Source organism: Pelobates fuscus, chromosome 4, assembly GCF_036172605.1.
Source record: "Pelobates fuscus isolate aPelFus1 chromosome 4, aPelFus1.pri, whole genome shotgun sequence".
Taxonomy (NCBI): Eukaryota; Metazoa; Chordata; class Amphibia; order Anura; family Pelobatidae; genus Pelobates; species Pelobates fuscus.
The window spans coordinates 286,766,841-286,788,694 of NC_086320.1; the positions used below are offsets into that span (position 1 = coordinate 286,766,841).

The window sequence follows — 21,854 nt, forward strand, 5'->3', positions numbered from 1 at the left end:
GATTCAAGAGAATTTAAACGTTTAGGCCAGGGTGGTTGAAATGGAAAGAAAAAAATAAATAATCACTTGTTTTCTGTTAAGCTATTTTGTAAATATTTGCAACATTACAGTAACAGTAATGTGACCCAAATGGGTGAAAAAAAGCCAGATCTATCACTTTTCAGTGCTAATACGGTACTTCAACATTTTTAGTTCCTGGCTACTAAGATGCATAATGTTGCCCAGTCATGAATATCGATCACATTTATTCTAAATTCTACTTTAAAGGTAAAATGCTGTTTCTCTGGTGTACAAGTAGCTTCATACTTCATATTCAAGTAAATCATTAGTGACAGCATTGCATAACATTTTAACAGATTATTTGTACAAGAGCAGAAAGAGTTTAACATTAATACACTGGTAATAAAACCGTCAATGCATCCCCTACCTTTATAATAAGGAGAGGAAAAAACATTTGTATACAGTTTGCAAAACTCCAGTTATTTAACATTACTTCTATTAAAGATATACGGGAACGGATAAATCTGGTTGCATCATTTACTCTTGCCTGCAAATTACAAGCAAATGACCACATTGTTTTGTTTTTAAACCATTATGCAAAAATGTCCATTATGTAGTATATGTCGCATTCAAAAGGCAATTTTGTAACAATTATTTTAAACACAGCATCTGCTGCTTTACTATAAAGGAATAAAATAACTAATACTACTGAAAACAACAATTAGTTATGGTACTATCCAAAACTTTAACGATGTTCAAGGGGGACTGAGACGAATGCCAAGTGATCCACGTGAGATATTCTAAAGATGTAATTTCCTGACACAGATATAATTGAAGGCCAGATCTGCCTAGCAAAAGCCTCCGAGACAACTGCCAACGTGGATCTTTCGTTTCTGTAAGCCATATGGCAACAAATGTGTAGGACTCTGTGGTTTAACTAAAGCACCCCTCATTTGACGTAGAGGGAAACAAGTGGAGTGTCCTTCACGACATTTTAGGGTTGCATCTGAGATTTGTTTTCCTGCAACTAGAGATTCTCACATCTGTCAACATTGCTCTTCATTTAGCACGGAGCTTGCAGTAGTGTTGGGCAGACTCACACTTATTAAAAAGGTGATAGAACTCTGCATCCATACTATGGAGGACAGGCCGAGATGGGAAGAAAAGACAAGATAAGACGGATGCGGGAAAAAATGTCAGGAGACTTTTTGCTGCTGTGTTCCCACATAAACAGTCCAAAACTATTTTTCTAGGACTCTCGATTAACAAAGCACCTAAGGTTTCGCCCTCAGTAACTAGTGATGCCAATTTCAGAATGTATAAGACAAGACCAATTTCTTGTCTGCACTGAGAGGCGAACACCGCCTATAATTTCCAAAAACGTAAACTCACACTCTCTTTCCTGTCTTGTCCAATAGTAAGAATGTCTTGCAGAGAACTCCTCTTACACAATTGCTTTTGTCTCATAACATGAAGTATATAAACAGTAAATGTTATGACGATAAATTCCCTCAATCCCCCAAATGAATTCTACAATTGCCACAAAGGATTTCCCTTTAACAGCATTGACTTTCATTAACAAATCCAGCTGTGCACGTCATTTAGTATAGATAGCAGCTCACTTTGAAATAAATAAAAGCCACGCTTAGTTTACTAGCCAATACAATAGCTGTATTGTATTGTATTGGCTTCCAATTCTTAATTAAAGTGATATGACATGTGTGTAGTATAAATACATTACTTTTGTATTACGGAGGGTAAAATTAAAAATGTTATGATGCAGAGTCAAGAGTGAAAGATAAAGTGGATGCATGAACCTTTCAAAAACATTTAAGAAATTAAACAAAAAATGCTCTTTGGTTTGTGATGTCCACATTTATTTATTTTTTAAGGTGGGATGCTTACGTAAAAATCACCTTGCACCTTACTGCAGCCCTGCAATATATATTTTCCAGAAACATACTCCCTTAAAGTTGAGGTCGGCACCCTCCTCTGGCTTAAAAATTTATTTTTTTTATTTTTTAATCAAGCAGTTAAGCTCTTTTTTTAGTGCACTTACTCTTCAGTTCTATTTATTATGGCTGTATAAATCAATTTTCATGTGAGCACCTTTTACTCCAGCTCAATCATTATGATTGTGTTCATTAGAGCAGACTGTTGGGTGGGAAACAGACATAAATTGTAATGAGGGGGTAGAGATTGACAGTCAGCTGTATGTCAATGAAATAGTTACTTGTGCTTGCGTGCTTAAGAAGGGATTCTAAAGGCACAATAATGTCCTTTTTTTTGGTATCAGGGAGGCAATATGGCCTTGGACAACAATAAAGTTTGATTGTTTCCTAGAGCACATGACCAGATCTAATTTGGAATACCAGTTAAGACTGCCTATCTCCTCCCATTTCCCTGTCACCATGATTTCTGAGAATGTTACTTAAGATTGGATGTAGGAGGAGCATCGAGCAGGAGCTAGATGCTTATAACATTCCTACAGTATGATTTATTATTTAACCAATATAACATTTCAGTGGATCTACTTATTTCACAAGTATGAATAGTGGAGATTCCCAAAGTCAGTTTTGTTTTCTATTTGGTAATAGTATATTTTCTTCTTCTAACAACGTAATAGGATCACTGGATGACTTTTTGAACAAACCACACTTTTTTTTAAATCTTTAAATTCCTTAATACCGTGCCATCTGTATCCTAAATAACTAAAAGACAGCATTTAATGTAATTCAACTGAGTGTATTTATTATCTTACTCCACAAAAAAACATTTGAGCTTTCTACTATATGGCAGATGCATACCTTCTCTGTAAATTACATAGTGGACACATTGTTTTGGTTCTCCATAATATGTCTAGTTTCAGAAAAGGGCAGAGGATAACAACAATTAGCACAGAGCCAAGATGGAAGGGCTCAATTCTAGGACAGATCTAAATACAGTAGTGTGGATTTCTACATTTAATTTAACTTTTTAGCCCTGACAAAACACAAATTTGTTAAACATATGTGATAGTTAAACATAACATTAAAAATCCTGGGAAGTGACACTTCCACTTTAAGGGATGAACCTGTGTATGTGGTACTTTTTTATAACAAAATATATCAGAGATCCAGCAGGAGCAGTTTATCAAAATTTTTTTAGTTTTTTTTGTACCATTACCATCAAAATATACAAATATGGAACTTAACATGAATAAGCTGTGAAGCAACACAAAAGTATTCACAACTAAAATGTACTTGGTCATTTACATTTAAATATCTGGAAATAAATGAACAAAAAAACCTGAAAAGAATATGTAAAGTTGGTTTTAATGAAAGTCAACACTATCGGCCAATTAGGTGCTGATGGAAAACCACTATTAGATGAAAATTATCATCAGTGGTTATTTCTCCCAAGAATAATAATACCACCGTGAAAGAAAAGACTTTTTGGTTTTATAACTAAACAGAGAATTGAAAATTGCAGACCAATGTAACTAAATTGGAAAATTTCTCCACCTTGTTTATTTTGGTCCAAAATTCAGCAATCCCCTTTTCAATTCTCTGTAGTTTGTAGTTTAGTATATAAACTCAAAAGGGGAAGTGTGAGCACCCTCCCTATGAAGAATACTTTAAATTTAAGAAACTCTTCACACCATTTAAGAATTATACAGAGCAAATGAACATTATTGCGGAAACAGTACACTGAGCAGAGAAAGCAGAAAGGAAAGGTAGAAAAGAAAGAAGGAAGGAAGGAAGGAAGACACTCCATTGGTTTTGAAAATTAAAAATTACAGTGCATTGACAAAACCAAAATCCAAACCGTTATAATCACTACAGTAGTATATAGGTCATATAAAAAAATTAACTGTATGATGTGTTTGACGTTGTTTTGGAAAGCCACCAAAATAGAGCGATAACAGTCATTTGGATTCAACATCACGTAGCACCTTGCAAGGTGCATAGAACATTAAACTATAGGAAATCGCAAAATAAAATGAGCCAAGTGCAAGGGGTAAAACTACTACTGTCCGAACAGTGGCCAAACCCTGTGCAAATAAAATCCACAAATGGTGGTGATCGTAAAACACATGATGTACAAAATAAATATGGTCAAGGAAAGTTGTGTGTGCTTTTAAGCCATGACTCTTGAAGAATAAAAAATACCCACCCATTTTCTGTAACAAATCGAGCAAAAGAGAACGATACCATATATTAATTATGGATGCCTATGTGTACAAATATACACACAAAGGTGTAATATATATATATATATATATATATATATAAATTCACTACATAAGTAAGCGGTTTGGCTATGCGAAAGACTCAAACCTACATTTTGGTGGAGAAAAAAATACTTATAACAAAAAAAAAAGAGTAATGCTTGATCTATAACCAGCCTTATCATTAAGGAGTTAATTTCTCCATAGAATTGTCCACTTTCACCCATACTGAAGGCACCCTTTTGGAAGCTCCTCGTGTTTTCACTCCAAGTAGAGTTTCTTAGAAGACGCAGGGCATTTGTCAATCCCCACAACAGTTTTCTGGCTGCTCAGCTTTTATAGGGTTCTTCTTAGTTACTTCTCAAGTATGAAGTTAAAAGAAAAAAAAAGAAATAAGAATGCAATATGCGTCATACATCAAGAAATAAAGAAGATGATGCAGTGTTGTGCTTTTGGAAACCCTCCCGGTGTCTTTCCACCTTCTTTATGACTTCAGACACTATCCACACAGAAGATGTCAGTCCTATTAAGAACAGCAGATCTACAAGAAAGGAAAAAGAAAAACAACACAGTTGATAAAATGAATTAAAAAAAATGAATAAAAAAAATTGGCAGTTCCTTTTTATTACAGCTAACCTTCACTGTATTAGCAGGTTCACACAGGTTTCAATGTTCAGCTGATACAACCATGCTGGTGCATGTACGTCAGTGTGCACAAAGCATGGATGGAAAAATATATCAACAGTCAAAAAAAAACTTTCTGTGCCAATATATTGTTCTATAAAATTCCAAATGCAGATTAAAGAATATTAAACAATGGATTGTTTAATATTCATTGGGGGAAAATGTATGCTACTTCATATACATATTTATACTAAATACTTTTATTTAAGGTTTTTGTGTTATTTCTGCATTTTTACGTTTTATACATTGCTAGATATGGTTTCTGTGACCTATTTTTTTTGTTTGTTTTTTGCAATACCCATATTTCAGGGATTAAAAAAAACCATACACATTGTTCATATATATATAAATTAAGAAAAACTAATTCTACAAGTTTTTACAGAACGGTTAGGGTGATTCACCAACAAGTTTAAAATGTAAACTAAATAAGCCAAGTCAGAATAAATCTCTCTATCAGCTGAGAATTCTTATTAACCAACTTGGTTTGCAAGAAAACACAACTCGATCTTTAGTGACTGAGCCACAAAGACTTTTTCCTAGCCCTTACCTTGGATACTCAGACTTTCGGTCTGAAAGACCTTCTGCAGTGGTGGGAAGTAGATGACAAGCAGCTGCCCCATGATTGAGCCAAGCACCGCATAACAGAACATCTTGTTGCTGCATAGGCCTACCTCAAAGACAGATTTAGTCTACAAAAAATTTAAACATTTGCAGTTTTACAGATCATGAATAAGTTAGATTCTACGACAATTGTTTGACTCCTATCCCCTATGTTTTTAATAAGGTCTAGTCATAAAAATAAAACAAACAAAAAATGCACACACTTTGTGATTTTCTTTATTTTATTTCAATTGTTAAAAAAATACATTTTAATTTAGGGTGTCTTGTTATAGCCGGCTGCGCGTGCATGGCACAAAGCCGAATGGGAGGAGAGGAGGAGGATCGGAGGAGAAGAGCTCCCCGCCCAGCGCTGGAGAAAGGTAAGTTTTAACCCCTTTCCTCTCTCCAGAGCCCGGCGGGAGGGGGTCCCTGAGGGTGGGAGCGCTGGGATACACTCCCACTGGTGCTTAACAGGGGACTTCACATAGGCCCTTTTTCCTTTTCTATGTCTCCCCTTCTTAAAAGGCTGGAACAACTTTCTTTTATAACCTGACACAACTTATACTATGCTTTGTTCAGTTCTATGCTACTACTGATGAGCCAAGTAAGCTTAACTATGCATTAAACCAGTGTGCAGGCAGTGATGGACCTAACGGTCTAACTAACACAGGAAACCTGTGCCACATGTGGCTACCATAACTTATATAATGCCTAACAATTAAATCAACGCCTATATAGACCTAGGCTAAGTTTTAGAATGCTGGCTTATAATAGGTTTCCTCAGCACCCTACGCAGAAACAGGGTTTCCTTCACTATGCCTGTGGCGAAACCAACCTCGCCACTGGGCCCTGGAGAAGCCTGTTTGCTAGCCTCCTACCTACTGACTATGGCCCCTGGGTTATTTGGGGCACATTGTACTGTATATTGCTGCTACTGGCCCTTTTAACAGCATCTATGGACATATTGGGACTTTTGGGACTACTGTCCCTTTAAGACTGTGATACATATTCTAGTGTACTGCCTGTAATATTATATGTGTATTAAGTTTAACCTGGGATATGTATGCAGCATTCATCTGATTGTTCGGTAGAATCACTCCATTTATTATATTGAGTGAAACTACCGAACAACCAGACCACCCAGGAATAAGTGTGCCTCCAATTACAGTTTGCAACAATGTTGCAAACGGGTAATTGGCAATCCGTGTAATGTATTCTTTGTCCTCTGGGTGGCCGCCATTCGGGAAACAAACACGTGGCGGCGGCCATCTTAAACTACCGAACAGCGGTGTTTTGCCGTCGAGTGTCTGGAACTAAAATCGGACACTTGACTAGGCAAACACCGCTGAGACCTCCATACTTCCAGAAATTCGTATGGAAACTACCGAATGACCCGCCGTTCGGTAGAAAGAACCCCACAAACAAGGGAATTCATTCAAACCCTCTCCAGGCTCTATAACACAGGCAATTCGTCTGTTTTCATTCCCTTGTTTGTGACCGACCGCAGGGCCAAAATGCATGGAACTGTTTTCGGATACTTTACCCATGCGGTCGGTCAAATCTTTGGAACCCCATATCTCCCGAACCATTCATCCGAATTACTTGAATTTTGGATATGTTGTCCCCCTGAATAAGGGCTATCCAGCGATGCTGGATTTAAAGGTGTACCCCCGGGTTTTGGGGTACATCCAGAACTTGGCTGAAAAAGTGTACCGGATAATTGAGTTTAATGTTATCTGAGGGGAGGGGATGTGTGGGCTGAACCATGTATGTGATTGGTTATTTCATGCCTCCCCCTGGGTGTGGCCTGTATGTGGATTAGTGTAATAAAAGCCAGGCTGGATGAGCCAGTCCAGAGTTCCTGTTTTACCCTCAAAGTGATGTGTCGTCTCATTATTGGGGGGAAGGATTTATTGCATGCTGTTCCAGTTGACTGCTAGGAGTACAAGCCTATTCGTATGGTTCCTATTCAATGGTCTACAGCATTCATATGCTTGGGAGAATTTAAAAGGTTTCTCGGATTCGGTGATTGTGGTGTCTGCCAGAGTGCTTGGAGTCCTCAGGAAGCACTAGGAGCATCCATTAACGGAGGTACCAAGTCGGGGTGCCAGGTGATCCGTTACATTGGTGGCAAGCGGTGGGATGGCGTCCTAGTGCGAGGTAAAGCAGCTCGGAGACACAGTACGTTTGGATTTACAAATTGAGGGCAACGCTAGCAGTCGTGCAGCGCCCCTGGGAGCAGACTAGTATGGAAGGTTCTGGCTCTGGAGATGATTGGCTGGCCGAGGTGAGGCAGCGAGTGGCCGAGTATGGGGATGATATACCCATGGAGACACGTCGGGTGATCTGGAACCAGGTCATGGCCGAGCGAAACACAAGGCTGGACCGAGAATTCCGGTTGGCGAAAGAGAGGAAGTATGCTCAGCAGCAGGAGCGTTACAGCAGCCGAGTAGAGGCTGCATCCGAGGAGGTTAGCCGTCTTTCCCTGAGGCGGCGGGAGGAACCCGAAGTGGGGGTCCTCATAGACTGGTCCTGTGAGGAACCACAACAGGCAGGTAGAGATGGGACCAAGGTCTCTCCACCGGGCCCACCGGGATGCTGGGCAGCCGGCCCAGATCCCCAGCAGCAGCCAGAGTTGCCAGGTGGGGAAGCAGGTGGCCCTTACTCACAAATGTTGAGGGGCCTCACGGATTGGTCCTGGGAAGACCCACAGATGGCAGGTGGAGATGGGACTGCGGTCTCTCTACCGGCCCTACAGGGATGCTGGGCAGTCGGCCCAGATCCCCAGCGGCAGTGTGCGTTACAGGGAGCTGAAGGTGCCGTTCTTGCTCCCCAGCGGCAGTCTACGGTGCAGGGAGAGGAGCCTGTTATCCCTGCTCCCCAGCTGCTGAAAGTGTGTAAGGGAGAGGAGTTTGTTACCCCCTCTCCCCAGCGGCAGCTTAGCACACCAAGGGGAGACAGTAAGCCCCACACCAGTGCAGATGGGACCGTGGTCTCTGCGCCCGAGTTACAGGGGGCAGAGGTAGTGGGTCCAACCCCCCAGCAGCAGCGTGATTTATTGGGAATTGGGAGCCCAGTCTCCACTCCCCAGCGGCAGTGTGATTTGTTGGGAATTGGGAGCCCAGTCTCCATTCCCCAGCGGCAGTGTGAATTGCAGGGAATTGGGAGCCCAGTCCCCATTCCCCAGCGGCAGGCTGAGTTACAGGGGGCAGAGGTAGTTGGTCCTACCCCCCAGCAGCAGAGTGATATGCCGGGAAGGCAGTGTGAAGTGCAGGGAGAGGAGAGCAGCGTCCTCCCTCCCCAGCGGAAGGCTGAGTTACAGGGGGCAGAGGTAGTTGGTCCTACCCCCCAGCAGCAGCGTGATTTTTTGGGAATAGAGAGCCCAGTCTCTATTCCCCAGCAGCAGGACACTGAATTGGGAGGAGAGACAGTCGGTCTCCCTCCACAAAGACTGAAAGTAGGCATGGGAGAGGAGATTGTTACCACCTCTCCCCAGCGGCGGATCATCAATGGGCAGAGTGTTCTAATGGGAGAGGAGCTGGTTACCACCTCTCCCCAGCGGCAGCTTAATGTACCAGGGGGAGACTGTAAGCCCCACACCTGTGCAGATGGGACCGTGGTCTCTGCACTTCCAGCACAGGGGGTAGGGACGGTCGGTCCTGCCCCCCCACAACAGGGCTGTTTAGCCAAAGGGGAGACAGTCTGTCTCCAGCAGCAGAGCTGTGTAACTAAAGGGGAGACAGTCGGTCTCCAGCAGCAGAGCTGTGTAACTCAAGGGGAGACAGTCGGTCTCCAGCAGCAGAGCTGCGCAGCTAAAGGGGAGGCAGTCGGTCTCCAGCAAGGCTCCAACCAGACTACTCCCGTAGTAGTGCTGGCACCAGTCTGCCCACTCTGCCCACTCAGCAACCCACCAAAACAGCCTACCAGTCCCCCACACAGCCGGGGTGAGGCACCTGGACCTGGACAAGTTTTTCCATTACTCAGGTGTAGTAACCATTCATTGTGGGTGGACTGTACTGCTGTTTCTGTTTTGTGGGTGGGCTGCTGGACTAACAAGGGCACTGACCGGCAAGAGGTCAGGTACCCTGTTAGTCTGTTTGGAAAAGGGGAGAAATGTGGCGAAACCAACCTCGCCACTGGGCCCTGGAGAAGCCTGTTTGCTAGCCTCCTACCTACTGACTATGGCCCCTGGGTTATTTGGGGCACATTGTACTGTATATTGCTGCTACTGGCCCTTTTAACAGCATCTATGGACATATTGGGACTTTTGGGACTACTGTCCCTTTAAGACTGTGATACATATTCTAGTGTACTGCCTGTAATATTATATGTGTATTAAGTTTAACCTGGGATATGTATGCAGCATTCATCTGATTGTTCGGTAGAATCACTCCATTTATTATATTGAGTGAAACTACCGAACAACCAGACCACCCAGGAATAAGTGTGCCTCCAATTACAGTTTGCAACAATGTTGCAAACGGGTAATTGGCAATCCGTGTAATGTATTCTTTGTCCTCTGGGTGGCCGCCATTCGGGAAACAAACACGTGGCGGCGGCCATCTTAAACTACCGAACAGCGGTGTTTTGCCGTCGAGTGTCTGGAACTAAAATCGGACACTTGACTAGGCAAACACCGCTGAGACCTCCATACTTCCAGAAATTCGTATGGAAACTACCGAATGACCCGCCGTTCGGTAGAAAGAACCCCACAAACAAGGGAATTCATTCAAACCCTCTCCAGGCTCTATAACACAGGCAATTCGTCTGTTTTCATTCCCTTGTTTGTGACCGACCGCAGGGCCAAAATGCATGGAACTGTTTTCGGATACTTTACCCATGCGGTCGGTCAAATCTTTGGAACCCCATATCTCCCGAACCATTCATCCGAATTACTTGAATTTTGGATATGTTGTCCCCCTGAATAAGGGCTATCCAGCGATGCTGGATTTAAAGGTGTACCCCCGGGTTTTGGGGTACATCCAGAACTTGGCTGAAAAAGTGTACCGGATAATTGAGTTTAATGTTATCTGAGGGGAGGGGATGTGTGGGCTGAACCATGTATGTGATTGGTTATTTCATGCCTCCCCCTGGGTGTGGCCTGTATGTGGATTAGTGTAATAAAAGCCAGGCTGGATGAGCCAGTCCAGAGTTCCTGTTTTACCCTCAAAGTGATGTGTCGTCTCATTATTGGGGGGAAGGATTTATTGCATGCTGTTCCAGTTGACTGCTAGGAGTACAAGCCTATTCGTATGGTTCCTATTCAATGGTCTACAGCATTCATATGCTTGGGAGAATTTAAAAGGTTTCTCGGATTCGGTGATTGTGGTGTCTGCCAGAGTGCTTGGAGTCCTCAGGAAGCACTAGGAGCATCCATTAACGGAGGTACCAAGTCGGGGTGCCAGGTGATCCGTTACAATGCCTAAATATGCTGTCTTGTCATTCCAAGCTATTATTGTCTAGCAAATGAACCTTAACAACACTTTGACCTACAGTGACAGATTGCGACGGAACTTACAATTTTACCAATACCAGAATCGTTTGACACATATGGCTACTATATCAATATAACGCCTTGATACTAATGTGATATCTAGACATACTTAGACTAAATCTTATGATGCGGCCTTATGTTATTTTGCTATGTTAATATGGTATAGCATGCAGTTCTATCGCTATATACTATCTTTGATGCACGTATTTGCCTTTACTAAAGTATGCAACGATCAAGATAATAAACCTTGAATTGAATTTTTTTTTTTTTTTTTTTAATTCTCCCAGTAGATTTCTTCTCATAGTAATCTTCCTATGTTATATATATCCAGCTGAGGTGAATTAGTTATTTATACGAAAACGGAATACTACTCTTTACTAAAAGTAATGCAAACAACAATCAGACCCCCAGAAATTCAGACAAACAACCAGACCCATTTTTCCTTTCAGGTTGTGAACAAATAACTAGTATAGCCCCCCCACTGTATGAATAAGCTACCATGGTTGATGTTGGTAAATTAAAGGACCCTTTTATATTCAGGAATGAGCCAGAGGTCCTACCCATTTAATGTGTGGTGGGAGCAGTAGGGGTTTATTATTTTGAATGAATGCCTGTTTTATCGGGTAAAAAAATAGAATATGGAGGTATCATTTAACTATACTGTGTTGGACACGTATGTATGAAAACATTTTATTTTACATGGAAAAGTTACGGAAAAAACACCCCAGCCCACATATAGCTAGGAATCAGGATTAAAGAAAGGAGGCAATTTAAAACTTCGGCATTTCCTTGACGCTGTGCCAGGGGAGTCAGGTGCTATTACTGCAAGTGGGCAATACAAAATATCCCTTATATGAAAAGGGAGTGGTTTGTTTCCTGTTGGGAAAAAGAGTGTTAACCCATTACTGATCACACTTGGGTGGTGAAAAAGGCAGTCATTCCACAAGATTCCAGGTTAGTGGAGCGCCTTGTGGACTCCTACTTTATTTTTTTAACTTTCAATAGACACACATTGGAAAAGGTGGGTAAGGCAGTGCACAGTTACCATTTCACTTCTGGCCGTTGTGCCGAGGGAAAAGATTAGAGCTGATACTGGTAACTTCCTGGTTGTGTAGATGTCCTAAGGCTTCCAGGCACATTTTCTATTTATTTTGTTAGGGTTAGTTTGACAATAGATTTCAGATACAAAATGTTGTTTAACCCCTTAAAGACCAATGGTACACTCCTGTTTCTCAACTACTTTTCATATCATGACGTTGGCAAGACCATCACCTTCATTCACTTGTAAAACTGAATGATTATCTCCAGAACTGAAAGTAAGCAAATTATTCTGTCAATTTAGGCTTTTTGTAAATAACACCCTTGGTGTGCCAGCTACTGACCACTTTAAAATACTTCTCTCTTCTCCTCTTCCATTGTTAACAATGCACCCTCATTGTTTCCATTTCAGATTTAACATTCAGCCTTACCTGCGACCTTGAACTTAATGCATTGAACATATCAAAAAACACGAAGCATGTAAACGTCATTGTTGTGTCCCTGGGAGTTATGACATTATCCCTCAGCTGGAAGAAACAAACAAACAAAACAAAAAACAACATTGTTTAATGACCTCATTTGTTCACATTTTCAAAAATTCTTAACAACAACATGTAACAAACATACTATTCCAATATTTTTGTTTCCCCTGAATGCTTCACAGACATGTCAATTCGGACACGTATATAATTACATAAGCATCTACACTGATCAAAAACTCACCTCTCTCCAGAAGACAAACAAGGTCCCACACACTATGATGAAAGAAGAGATAAGGATTTTGATAATTAGGTTCTTGGTTAAAATACTGTCCTTAAGGTTTCGTGGGGGTTTTCTAATTACATCCTTGTCAACTGGCTCCACTCCAAGACTGAAAACAAAACAGAAATATTTTTTTTAGTTTGTTTAGCTGTGTAACGAACACAAAAGAAGGATAGAACAATCCTGCCCAAATTCTTAATAAGTGATAGATAGGAAAGAGCTTTACGAGTGCTAAGAGATCACTCGAAGGTGTGGGTTTTGCAGCATGTAGGTCTACTGGTGAGCTGCTGTTTAAAGGAACACTATAACATTATCGATATAAATCTATATTGCCAACACTATAGTATCTATTCACCCCAAGCTTGCAAAACAACAAAACAAAAAAAATGAAGAAAAAAAAATGTTTTACTTACCTTTCCAGCAAGCTCAGCTCTCCTCCAATAACATCAAGGAGGAAGAATGGCCTCCTCTGTGCGTCCAATCCAACTTCATTTAGATAAACTGCTCTGGTTGACTATAGTGTTTCTTTAAACATGAATTACTCAATTCAATTTGAAAACACAGTGTCTTCAAATGTGTCTTGAACTCAATCTTCACAAAATGTGCTTAATTTTTCCAGAATATACCTCAAGGTATAAATTATGCAACTCCGTTATAAACTATCATTTAGAACCAGAAGATATACAGCATTCTTGATAGCAGTAATAAACTAATATCCTTCAACTTATCGAAATAAAACTAAAAAGGGTTGTTTTGTGGACCAGTTAATTTTAATCACACATCAATAAAAAAACAAAACAAAAAAAACAATCACTATTCATATAGATGCAGGCTTCTATTGCTCCCTTTCCAGTACCACATACTCTCGTACCTCTGGGCTGGAGGACCATCCATGATGATATTAATCCATAAAATCTGCATGGCATTGAGAGGGTTAGGGAAGTTCATCAAGGTTGCAAGCGATATTAACGTCAGAGCGGCAATACTCCTGTTAAAGGAAACATTGTCAATGTTCAAATTGTTTAGCCAACTGGTGATGATAACTTACAGGATTGTCAATTCATTGTAACATTGCCTCAAAGTAAACTACATTTAAGGTTAACACATTAAAATCAGGACCTAAGTACATCTTTGTATCCAGTACATGAAGATAAACACTGATTTCACTAAGGGGATTATTCATTTAACCCATTCCAACAGTTCCAAGTGGGAGAACCATTCTGCAAATTTCCAGCACAGCAGGATGCAACCTATTCTAGAAGTGTACCGAAAAATAAAAAAACTTGAATTCTCAATATTTGTAGACAATGGTTTGATTGGAAACATTGTGTCCTTCACCAATGGTATAAGCTCTGTGTACACATTTATTTCACATTAGAGTAGTCCAAGCTGTTTTCTGCACTAAACAGATCTGAGAGGTCTCTGATTAGCTTCAGATGGGAGGAGGAAGAAGAATGCTATGCTTTTATGGGCATTTGAAATCATAAACCTTTCAATTTGAGGGTAAAGTAGTTCTCATTCTTTATAACCCTTCCCCCTCCCCTATGTGTAGGCAAAAACATGCTTTGATTCTCTGTACTGATTATCTATATAAACATTCTCCGCTTTATGATCAGTAACATTTTAGACCCAAATTGTATATGAAACCCAGAATTTGATTTGCATATCGTAAAATATTTACATTCTATTTAAGATGTTTTGTCTTAACCCCTTAATGACAGAGACAATTGTTCAAGTTCTCAACCAAAACAAAACCTACGACGTACCTATGTGTTTGTTCCCTGTAATTGAGCTGTTTTTCTTTAAATGCCAATTTTTACACATTAGACTTATATGTCTCAAGGGATATGTATATTTTACGTGTTTTTCTTAAACCTAGTAAAACTCATGTCTGGTTATTGTTAAATTCCCGTTCTTAACTACTACACTGTTATTTAAAGGACGGGACCGAATGAATCCACTAGAACATGTTAGTAAGGTATCGTTAGTTTCTGAGACATTGTTTGACAAAGACATTTTAAATATACAAAGATTACAGCTTTCATCTTTCCTCGTAGACACAGAGAAAAATAAATAAATCAGTAACTTTCCATGTTTGTATAGGGTCTCTGTGAATACCAATATATTGCCAATCCTGCCCTTGCCAAAACTGAAAATGCAAATAACACAAACCGAGTGGCTCGTCAAAGAAAACCGTGTTATTTAATGAAATTCACATTGTGTGCAATGAGTGCAAGATGATCAATCTTGTACTTACGTGCTCAGCTGGAAGCGGACAAAGTTTTTAATATTGTTATAGATTCCCTTTCCTTCTTCAATGGCTGACCTGAAATTAAAACCATTTTACATCCTGTTAGCAACTGGCAAGCATTCAGTACTAACAAAAAGAAGTTAATACAATGGGAGACAGGGCAGGATAGTCTTAGATAAAAGTCTGCTATCTGCTGATACAATCCAATGAAACATGATAGGTACATTGAAGCAAATGTATTTTTAATCGTTCTCATCTCTTTCTATGTAACACTCATTTCCCAAGAAGACGCTTCTAAGATGTGCTTCTCAATATGTCCTTTACGTTCGGGACTAATTATAATTAATATTATAGTTATATAGCGCCAACAAATTCCGTAGCTTTACAACTATTTGGAGACCCGTAACATCTGAATCTCCCACAAGAATTATACATATGGGGTAAATATATGTAAGGATTTCTTGTGTTTTCTCTTAATGTTTTTTTGGACTGTCTTGCAATTTGTTATCTGTGTTTCTGTATGTCATTTATTTCTGTATTTTTGTTCACAGCACTGTGAATACTTTTTGTCAGATTAAATGTTTACTTAATCAGCTCGTGTCTTTGTTCTCTATGACCTCACTCTTCTGAAGAAAGCTCAGGTAAACATGTTACCAAAAGGGTTAATTATACATGTCTGATCAGTAAAGTAAGGTTGTGGTACTTTAATTCTACTGTGTGTGGGGTAACCAAAGACGCCCCTATATAAAGTCTTGGTGGTCGCAGTTATTGGCTGGGCCAATAACCCACGTTCGTGACAAACTACTAATCAATGCTTTTGTGAAAGAAAGAGCTGTGATAAAAAGGAAAATATTTCCTGTTTTATTAACAGTCTCACTGCGAATATATTATTATTATTATTGCAATTTATATAGCGCCAACAGATTCCGTAGCGCGTTACAATATTATGAGAGGGGATTTAACTATAAATAGGACCATTACAAATAAACTTACAGGAACAATAGGTTGAAGAGGACCCTGCTCGATCGAGCTTACATTCTATAGGAGGTGGGGTGTAAAACACATTAGGACACATAAAGCATATGAAAAAAAAAAAAAAAAGCAGATTAAACACACAATTGTGCATCTCGACAGCAACACATGGTAAGATATAATCGACTCACATAAACTAGGCTTAAAGGAATAATGGTAGAGATGCCCATAAAGAAGGCAAATATCGCTCCCTACACCTAATTAGTTGCCACAGGAAACATGTGCTGCATTAACTTTAGGAGGGGAGTTAACACCCTGATAGTAGGAGTGGTAGTCCAAGTGTGGTGCTTAGAACTGCTAAGGAAGACAATCATACAGAATTCTATAATAGTTTGAGACTCTCTAGACTTTCTTTGTCTGTCCAATCACAGACTTCCCAATGCAGCTCAGTGAGAAGTCTTTGCAAGGCAGGTGCTCTGGGCATTTGCTGTCTCTTGAGTTTAGCTCCATTGAGGTAACCAAACCAGAAAGTAAAAGGACCCGTCAGCCAGGGGATTATTATTATTTTATTATTTATATAGCGTCATCACATTCCGTAGCGCTGTACAATGGGATGTAACAGGTTAGTTTATAAAAATGTAAATTTGTAACTGAAATCTGTTATTTTTGTAAAATGAAAAAGGAGGACACACTCTTCATACATAAAACACTACAGCAAGCTGAAGTGTTATAGAGGTCTAGAGTGTCCGTTTAATCACCCCTCTTTTAATGCCCTTATAAGTAGAAAAGTACAAATGCCAAACCAGGCACGCCAACACCGTTTTATTGCCATATAAATGACATTTCAGCTATTAGAAGAGCTTTTAGAAATCTTGATAAAGACTCTTGAGACAGACAGAACTTCACTAGTGTCTCAATAATACTGACATTTGACTGTGCAGGTGTGCCTGGTCCTTTCCTGCATACTCCTATTGGAGTACCAACCATACTCCACAATTGGCCTGTCCCTTTAATCAATCACAGTCAACATGAAGAATTGGACTAACATTATTGTGTGAAAATCATCCTCCACGAGTATCATATCGGCTGCTTCTTTACAAACATCTGTGCCCGTTTTCCCCATTGCAACTCCAATGTCAGCAGCCTTCAATGCCACAGCATCGTTTACACCGTCACCTGTCATGGCAACAACAGCGCCGATGTTCTGCAGACTCTATGGAAATCAAATGTTTTTGAGAATCACTGACTCACTTAATTAAAACACATTCAGAAATGCTGGCAAAGGATGATGTTGCATACAGTTTTATAAAAAGATTGCACTGCCATTCAATTTAGAACTGAACTCTTTAACCCCTTAAGGAGAAATGACATGTGTGACATGTCATGATTCCATTTTATTCCAGAAGTTTGGTCCTTAAGGGGTTAAAGGGACACTAAAGCCACCAAAACAACTTTAGCTTAATAAAGCAGTTTTGGTTTATATATCACACCCCCGTAGTCTCACTGCTAAATTCTCTGCCTTGAAGGATTTTTTATCACTTTGTTTATACAACCCTAGGTAGACCTCCCTGCAAGTGACTCACACAGCCTTCCTAAACACTTCCTACAAATAGTCATCTAATATTTACACTTCCTTTATGGCAAATTCTGTTTAATTTGTTGTTTTTTTTTATCTCTTACTGTTATTAACTTGCTAGACACAGCAGGAGCCTGCTGTGTGTGATTAAAGTTCACCGCCAGTTGTGCATACACCATACTTAAACACCTTTACTGTACAAGCTGTTTGTTTTCATTTCAATTCCATGCAATATTGTATGTCAATTCGTGTTGTAGTTGTAATATAACATAGCAGTGTGCACTTCAAGTCTTTCATACTCTGTTACTAATTCTATGTAGCTCTAATCCCCACAACACTCTGATTGGGTCTCATTTAGATGTGTAAGCAGGCAGTCTGATGCCAGTTGCTTGCAAAAGTAGCAACTGTATTGATCTGACAATAAATCCCAATAAATAGTGTGACAATAAATCCCTCAGAGGCTCATAAGTCAACTGGGGCATGCATCTCTTTGCTGCAGGCTTATCACTAAATAGAGTTTAGACTTTGGCTGCAAAGAAAAAGAAAAAATATATACTACACCCCCACTCCCCCCCCACCCGAGCATTGGATTGGCTGAGATTGCCAAGAAAGTGGGTCGGGATGAGGGCAAACCCCCTGCTGGCCAATCAGTGTCTTCTCATAGAGATGCATTGAATGCATCTCTATGGGGAAACTTCAGTGTGGAGACGCTGAACGACAGTTCTGCACACTGTGCAGCACTGGCCTAGGAAGCACCTCTAGTAGCCATCTGAGGAGTGGCTACTGGAGGTGTCGTTTGCCTGTAATGTAAACATTGCTTTTTCTCTGAAAAGACAGTGTTTACTGCAAACAGCCTGCAGGGACTGACTATACTTACCAGAACAACTACATAAAGCTGTAGTTGTTCTGGTGACTATAGTCCCTTTAATCTGTACAAGTGGAATGATACTTTGCAACTCCATATTGTGATATTGTCTACAGTGCTGTAGATTAAGTTGATTTGGCAGAACCAAGTCATTAAGGGTTACTCTAACCAAAAGCAGTGTTTTAATAAGCACAGTTTTTAGTTTTGAGTAACCCATTAAAGGAACACTATAGTCACCTAAATTACTTTAGCTAAATAAAGCAGTTTTAGTGTATAGATCATTCCCCTGCAATTTCACTGCTCAATTCACTGTCATTTAGGAGTTAAATCACTTTGTTTCTGTTTATGCAGCCCTAGCCACACCTCCCCTGGCTAAGATTGACAGAGCCTGCATGAAAAAAACAAACTGGTTTCACTTTCAAACAGATGTAATTTACCTTAAATAATTGTATCTCAATCTCTAAATTGAACTTTAATCACATACAGGAGGCTCTTGCATGGTCTAGCAAGCTATTAACATAGCAGGGGATAAGAAAATCTTAATTAAACAGAACTTGCAATAAAGAAAGCCTAAATAGGGCTCTCTTTACAGGAAGTGTTTATGGAAGGCTGTGCAAGTCACATGCAGGGAGGTGTGACTAGGGTTCATAAACAAAGGGATTTAACTCCTAAATGGCAAAGGATTGAGCAGTGAGGCTGCAGGGGCATGTTCTATACACCAAAACTGCTTCATTAAGCTAAAGTTGTTCAGGTGACTATAGTGTCCCTTTAATTAAGATATGCTTGCGGACTATTGAATCTACATTTCCTCCGAAAGTACTTTGAGAGATCACATTGCTGACGGTGTAGTACAGATAGATATTGTTTTACAGATTTAAGGCTGCCATATTCTAGTTGAGGAGGTAACCAAAGACGCTCATTAGAAAGTCTTGGTGCTGGCAGTGACTTATTGATAGCCAAGGGTGGCATAGGTAGGATTTAGGGGTTAATTTAGTGTGACTTAATATACTGTTGGGGTGTTTGGCAAAATAAACACAGAGGCTTAGACAAGTAGTCCTCTGTGACAATAATAATAATGTACTTACCTTCACAATTTTTAATTTATGTCGGGGACTAGCTCTGTAAAATACAGAAACCTGCAACAACAAAAAAAGGGAAATCATAAACATAAAGTATTTACTAAAAAGCACACATAATTACCCTATAAAAATGTTAAGAAAAGAATGCAAAATAAATAGAATTCTATATTCCAACAAGATAATTAGTCTAATCTATTTTAAAAGCAATATTAAAGAGGTATTACAGGTACCCAAACTTTAGGTGCAATGTGCAACTTGTAGCGGATGGCATTGGGCTGTCCTAAAAGTTGCATTCATTCCTATGTGTTCGGTTGAATTTTGACGTGGGTATGTGAAGTGTATGCAGCATTCACTGATTGTTCGGTAAAATCACTCCAGTTATTATGCGAGTGAAACTACTGAACAATCAGACCACCCCAGAATAAGTGTGCCTCCAATTACCGTTCGCAACAATGTTGCAAACGGTTAATTGGCAATTCGTGTAGTGAGTTCTTTGTTCTCTGGGTGGCCGCCATTCGGGAGACGAACACGTGGCGGCGGCCATTTTAAACTTCCGAACAGCTGTGTTTTGCAGTCGAGTGTCTGGAATCCAAATCGGACACTCGGTTAGGCAAACACCACTGAGACCTCCACACTGCCGCCAATTCGTGTAAAAACTACCGAACGGCTTCCCGTTTGGTAGAAAAAAAAAACACGAACAAGGGGATTTGCCCGAATCCTCCCCAGCTCTCATAACCTAAGCCATTCGTGTGTTTCATTCCCTTTTCTGTGACCGACCGCAGGGCCAAAATACACGGAACCCTTTTCGGCTGTTAACCCCAGCGCGGTCAGTCTTTTTAGTACTTCCATGAATTTCCCGAACCCCTGGTCTGATCTGGGTGATTTTGGGATATGTGTCTCACCCAGATCAGGGCTACCAGGGGATGTAATGTTTAAATGGGTACCCCTATGTTTAGGGGTACATCCATAAACCCATGGAATTTGTGTCCTGTATGATGGAATTACGTGTCACACTAAGGGGAGGGGATGTGTGGGTGGCAACTCGTGTATGATTGGTGTATTGTGTAATTACTGTAAATCCCTCCCTTGCATGGGAGAATGCTTTAAAAGACGGTTGTGTGATTAAAAGTTCAGTTCTGCTCCTGATGCTGTGTGTCGTCCAGTCATTGGGATTGATGTTGGGATACTGTTGGATTGTTTTGCCTGCTGGAATTATTGCCTTATGGATTTATAATATTTGTTCCTGAGCCTCACTGGGATCTTAAGTAGAGATAACCTGTGGAATATCAGCTCTCAGCTACACAACTCATTTCAAGTTTGGAGATACACACAATTTCTACAGCGATCAGATCCAGATACATCAGCCAAGGCCCTACAGGAACATCACATCCATAGGCAGATATTGTACCACCCTGACACTACCATCTGGAGCTGATCTATAGCTTCTTAAAATTGTAAGTGTGTTTTTATACTCCATTCACCGACTATCAGAAGATACTATACTATATTGTTTTCTCTTGGTTCTTTTCTCTCCACATATCCACTGACCATCTCCTGCATTCGAGAAGATCTACAAGGTGCTGCCCACTCATTTCCATACCGAACTGTACTTTTTACCAGAAGAAAGAGCCTCTGGTTTGGATTGTTTTAGCCGCCTACTAATACTCTAATTAGTGCTAGAAATTCTACATTTGTTTTAGTGCAATGTGTAGGTTACATTAGGCAGAGTTTACCTGGAGTTACAGAGTTTTTGCAGTGACCAGGTATGGGAGTGGATTAATTAACTCTGTACGAAGGCCATTATTTCTACATATGGAGCTTATTCTCAAAACACGAAATGTTCATATTCAACAGGTACATTATTGCGTGAATGTTTTTTTTTTTACTGATACTACGGAGTGTAATTACCTTTGATACCATCTGTGAGAGTTGCTGAATATCCAGTGAATCTACGTCTTCTCCAGACAGAGACTGGAATCCTTTGGAATAGAAACCTAGGCGACTGGCTGTAATATAGAAGACATATTATATTGCTTTCATAGCCGAAGTTAATAGACACAGCTGGCTGTGATGCTATTGTTGTGGAAAATGTCTTACACCAAGCATGTCAAACTCGCTGCCCACAAGGACCATCTTTGCGGCCCGGCCAGACGCAAGTACATGCTGGTGTGAAAACAAAGTAGGCACCTGCTTTCCCCATACTGCAGGTGCCTACTCTGCTAACACTTACCCGGCCGGAAGAGGAAGGGACAGTGGATGCAGCGAAGGAGCTCAGTGTTCCTGCTCCCCACTGCACCCTCCCGCGCGCCGTCTGTAGTGAAGC

At 40.3% G+C, this 21,854-nt stretch overlaps 1 protein-coding gene across 3 annotated transcripts in view; it reads right to left on the reverse strand.

The window, feature by feature from the left end:
- Positions 1 to 1,501: 1,501 nt before the first annotated feature.
- ATP2C1 (ATPase secretory pathway Ca2+ transporting 1) overlaps positions 1,502 to 21,854 on the reverse strand; it is a 203,403-nt gene continuing 183,050 nt past the window's right edge. For all 3 annotated transcript variants that reach the window (XM_063452172.1, XM_063452173.1, XM_063452174.1), the window contains 9 exons: positions 21,440 to 21,537; positions 19,538 to 19,588; positions 17,058 to 17,224; positions 15,046 to 15,114; positions 13,660 to 13,776; positions 12,750 to 12,897; positions 12,458 to 12,553; positions 5,442 to 5,583; positions 1,502 to 4,751 (listed from right to left, as the gene is read on the reverse strand). In XM_063452172.1, the coding sequence (XP_063308242.1) occupies positions 4,621 to 4,751; positions 5,442 to 5,583; positions 12,458 to 12,553; positions 12,750 to 12,897; positions 13,660 to 13,776; positions 15,046 to 15,114; positions 17,058 to 17,224; positions 19,538 to 19,588; positions 21,440 to 21,537 (1,019 nt within the window). In that variant the 3' untranslated portion in view covers positions 1,502 to 4,620. The remainder of the gene's footprint in view (positions 4,752 to 5,441; positions 5,584 to 12,457; positions 12,554 to 12,749; positions 12,898 to 13,659; positions 13,777 to 15,045; positions 15,115 to 17,057; positions 17,225 to 19,537; positions 19,589 to 21,439; positions 21,538 to 21,854) is intronic.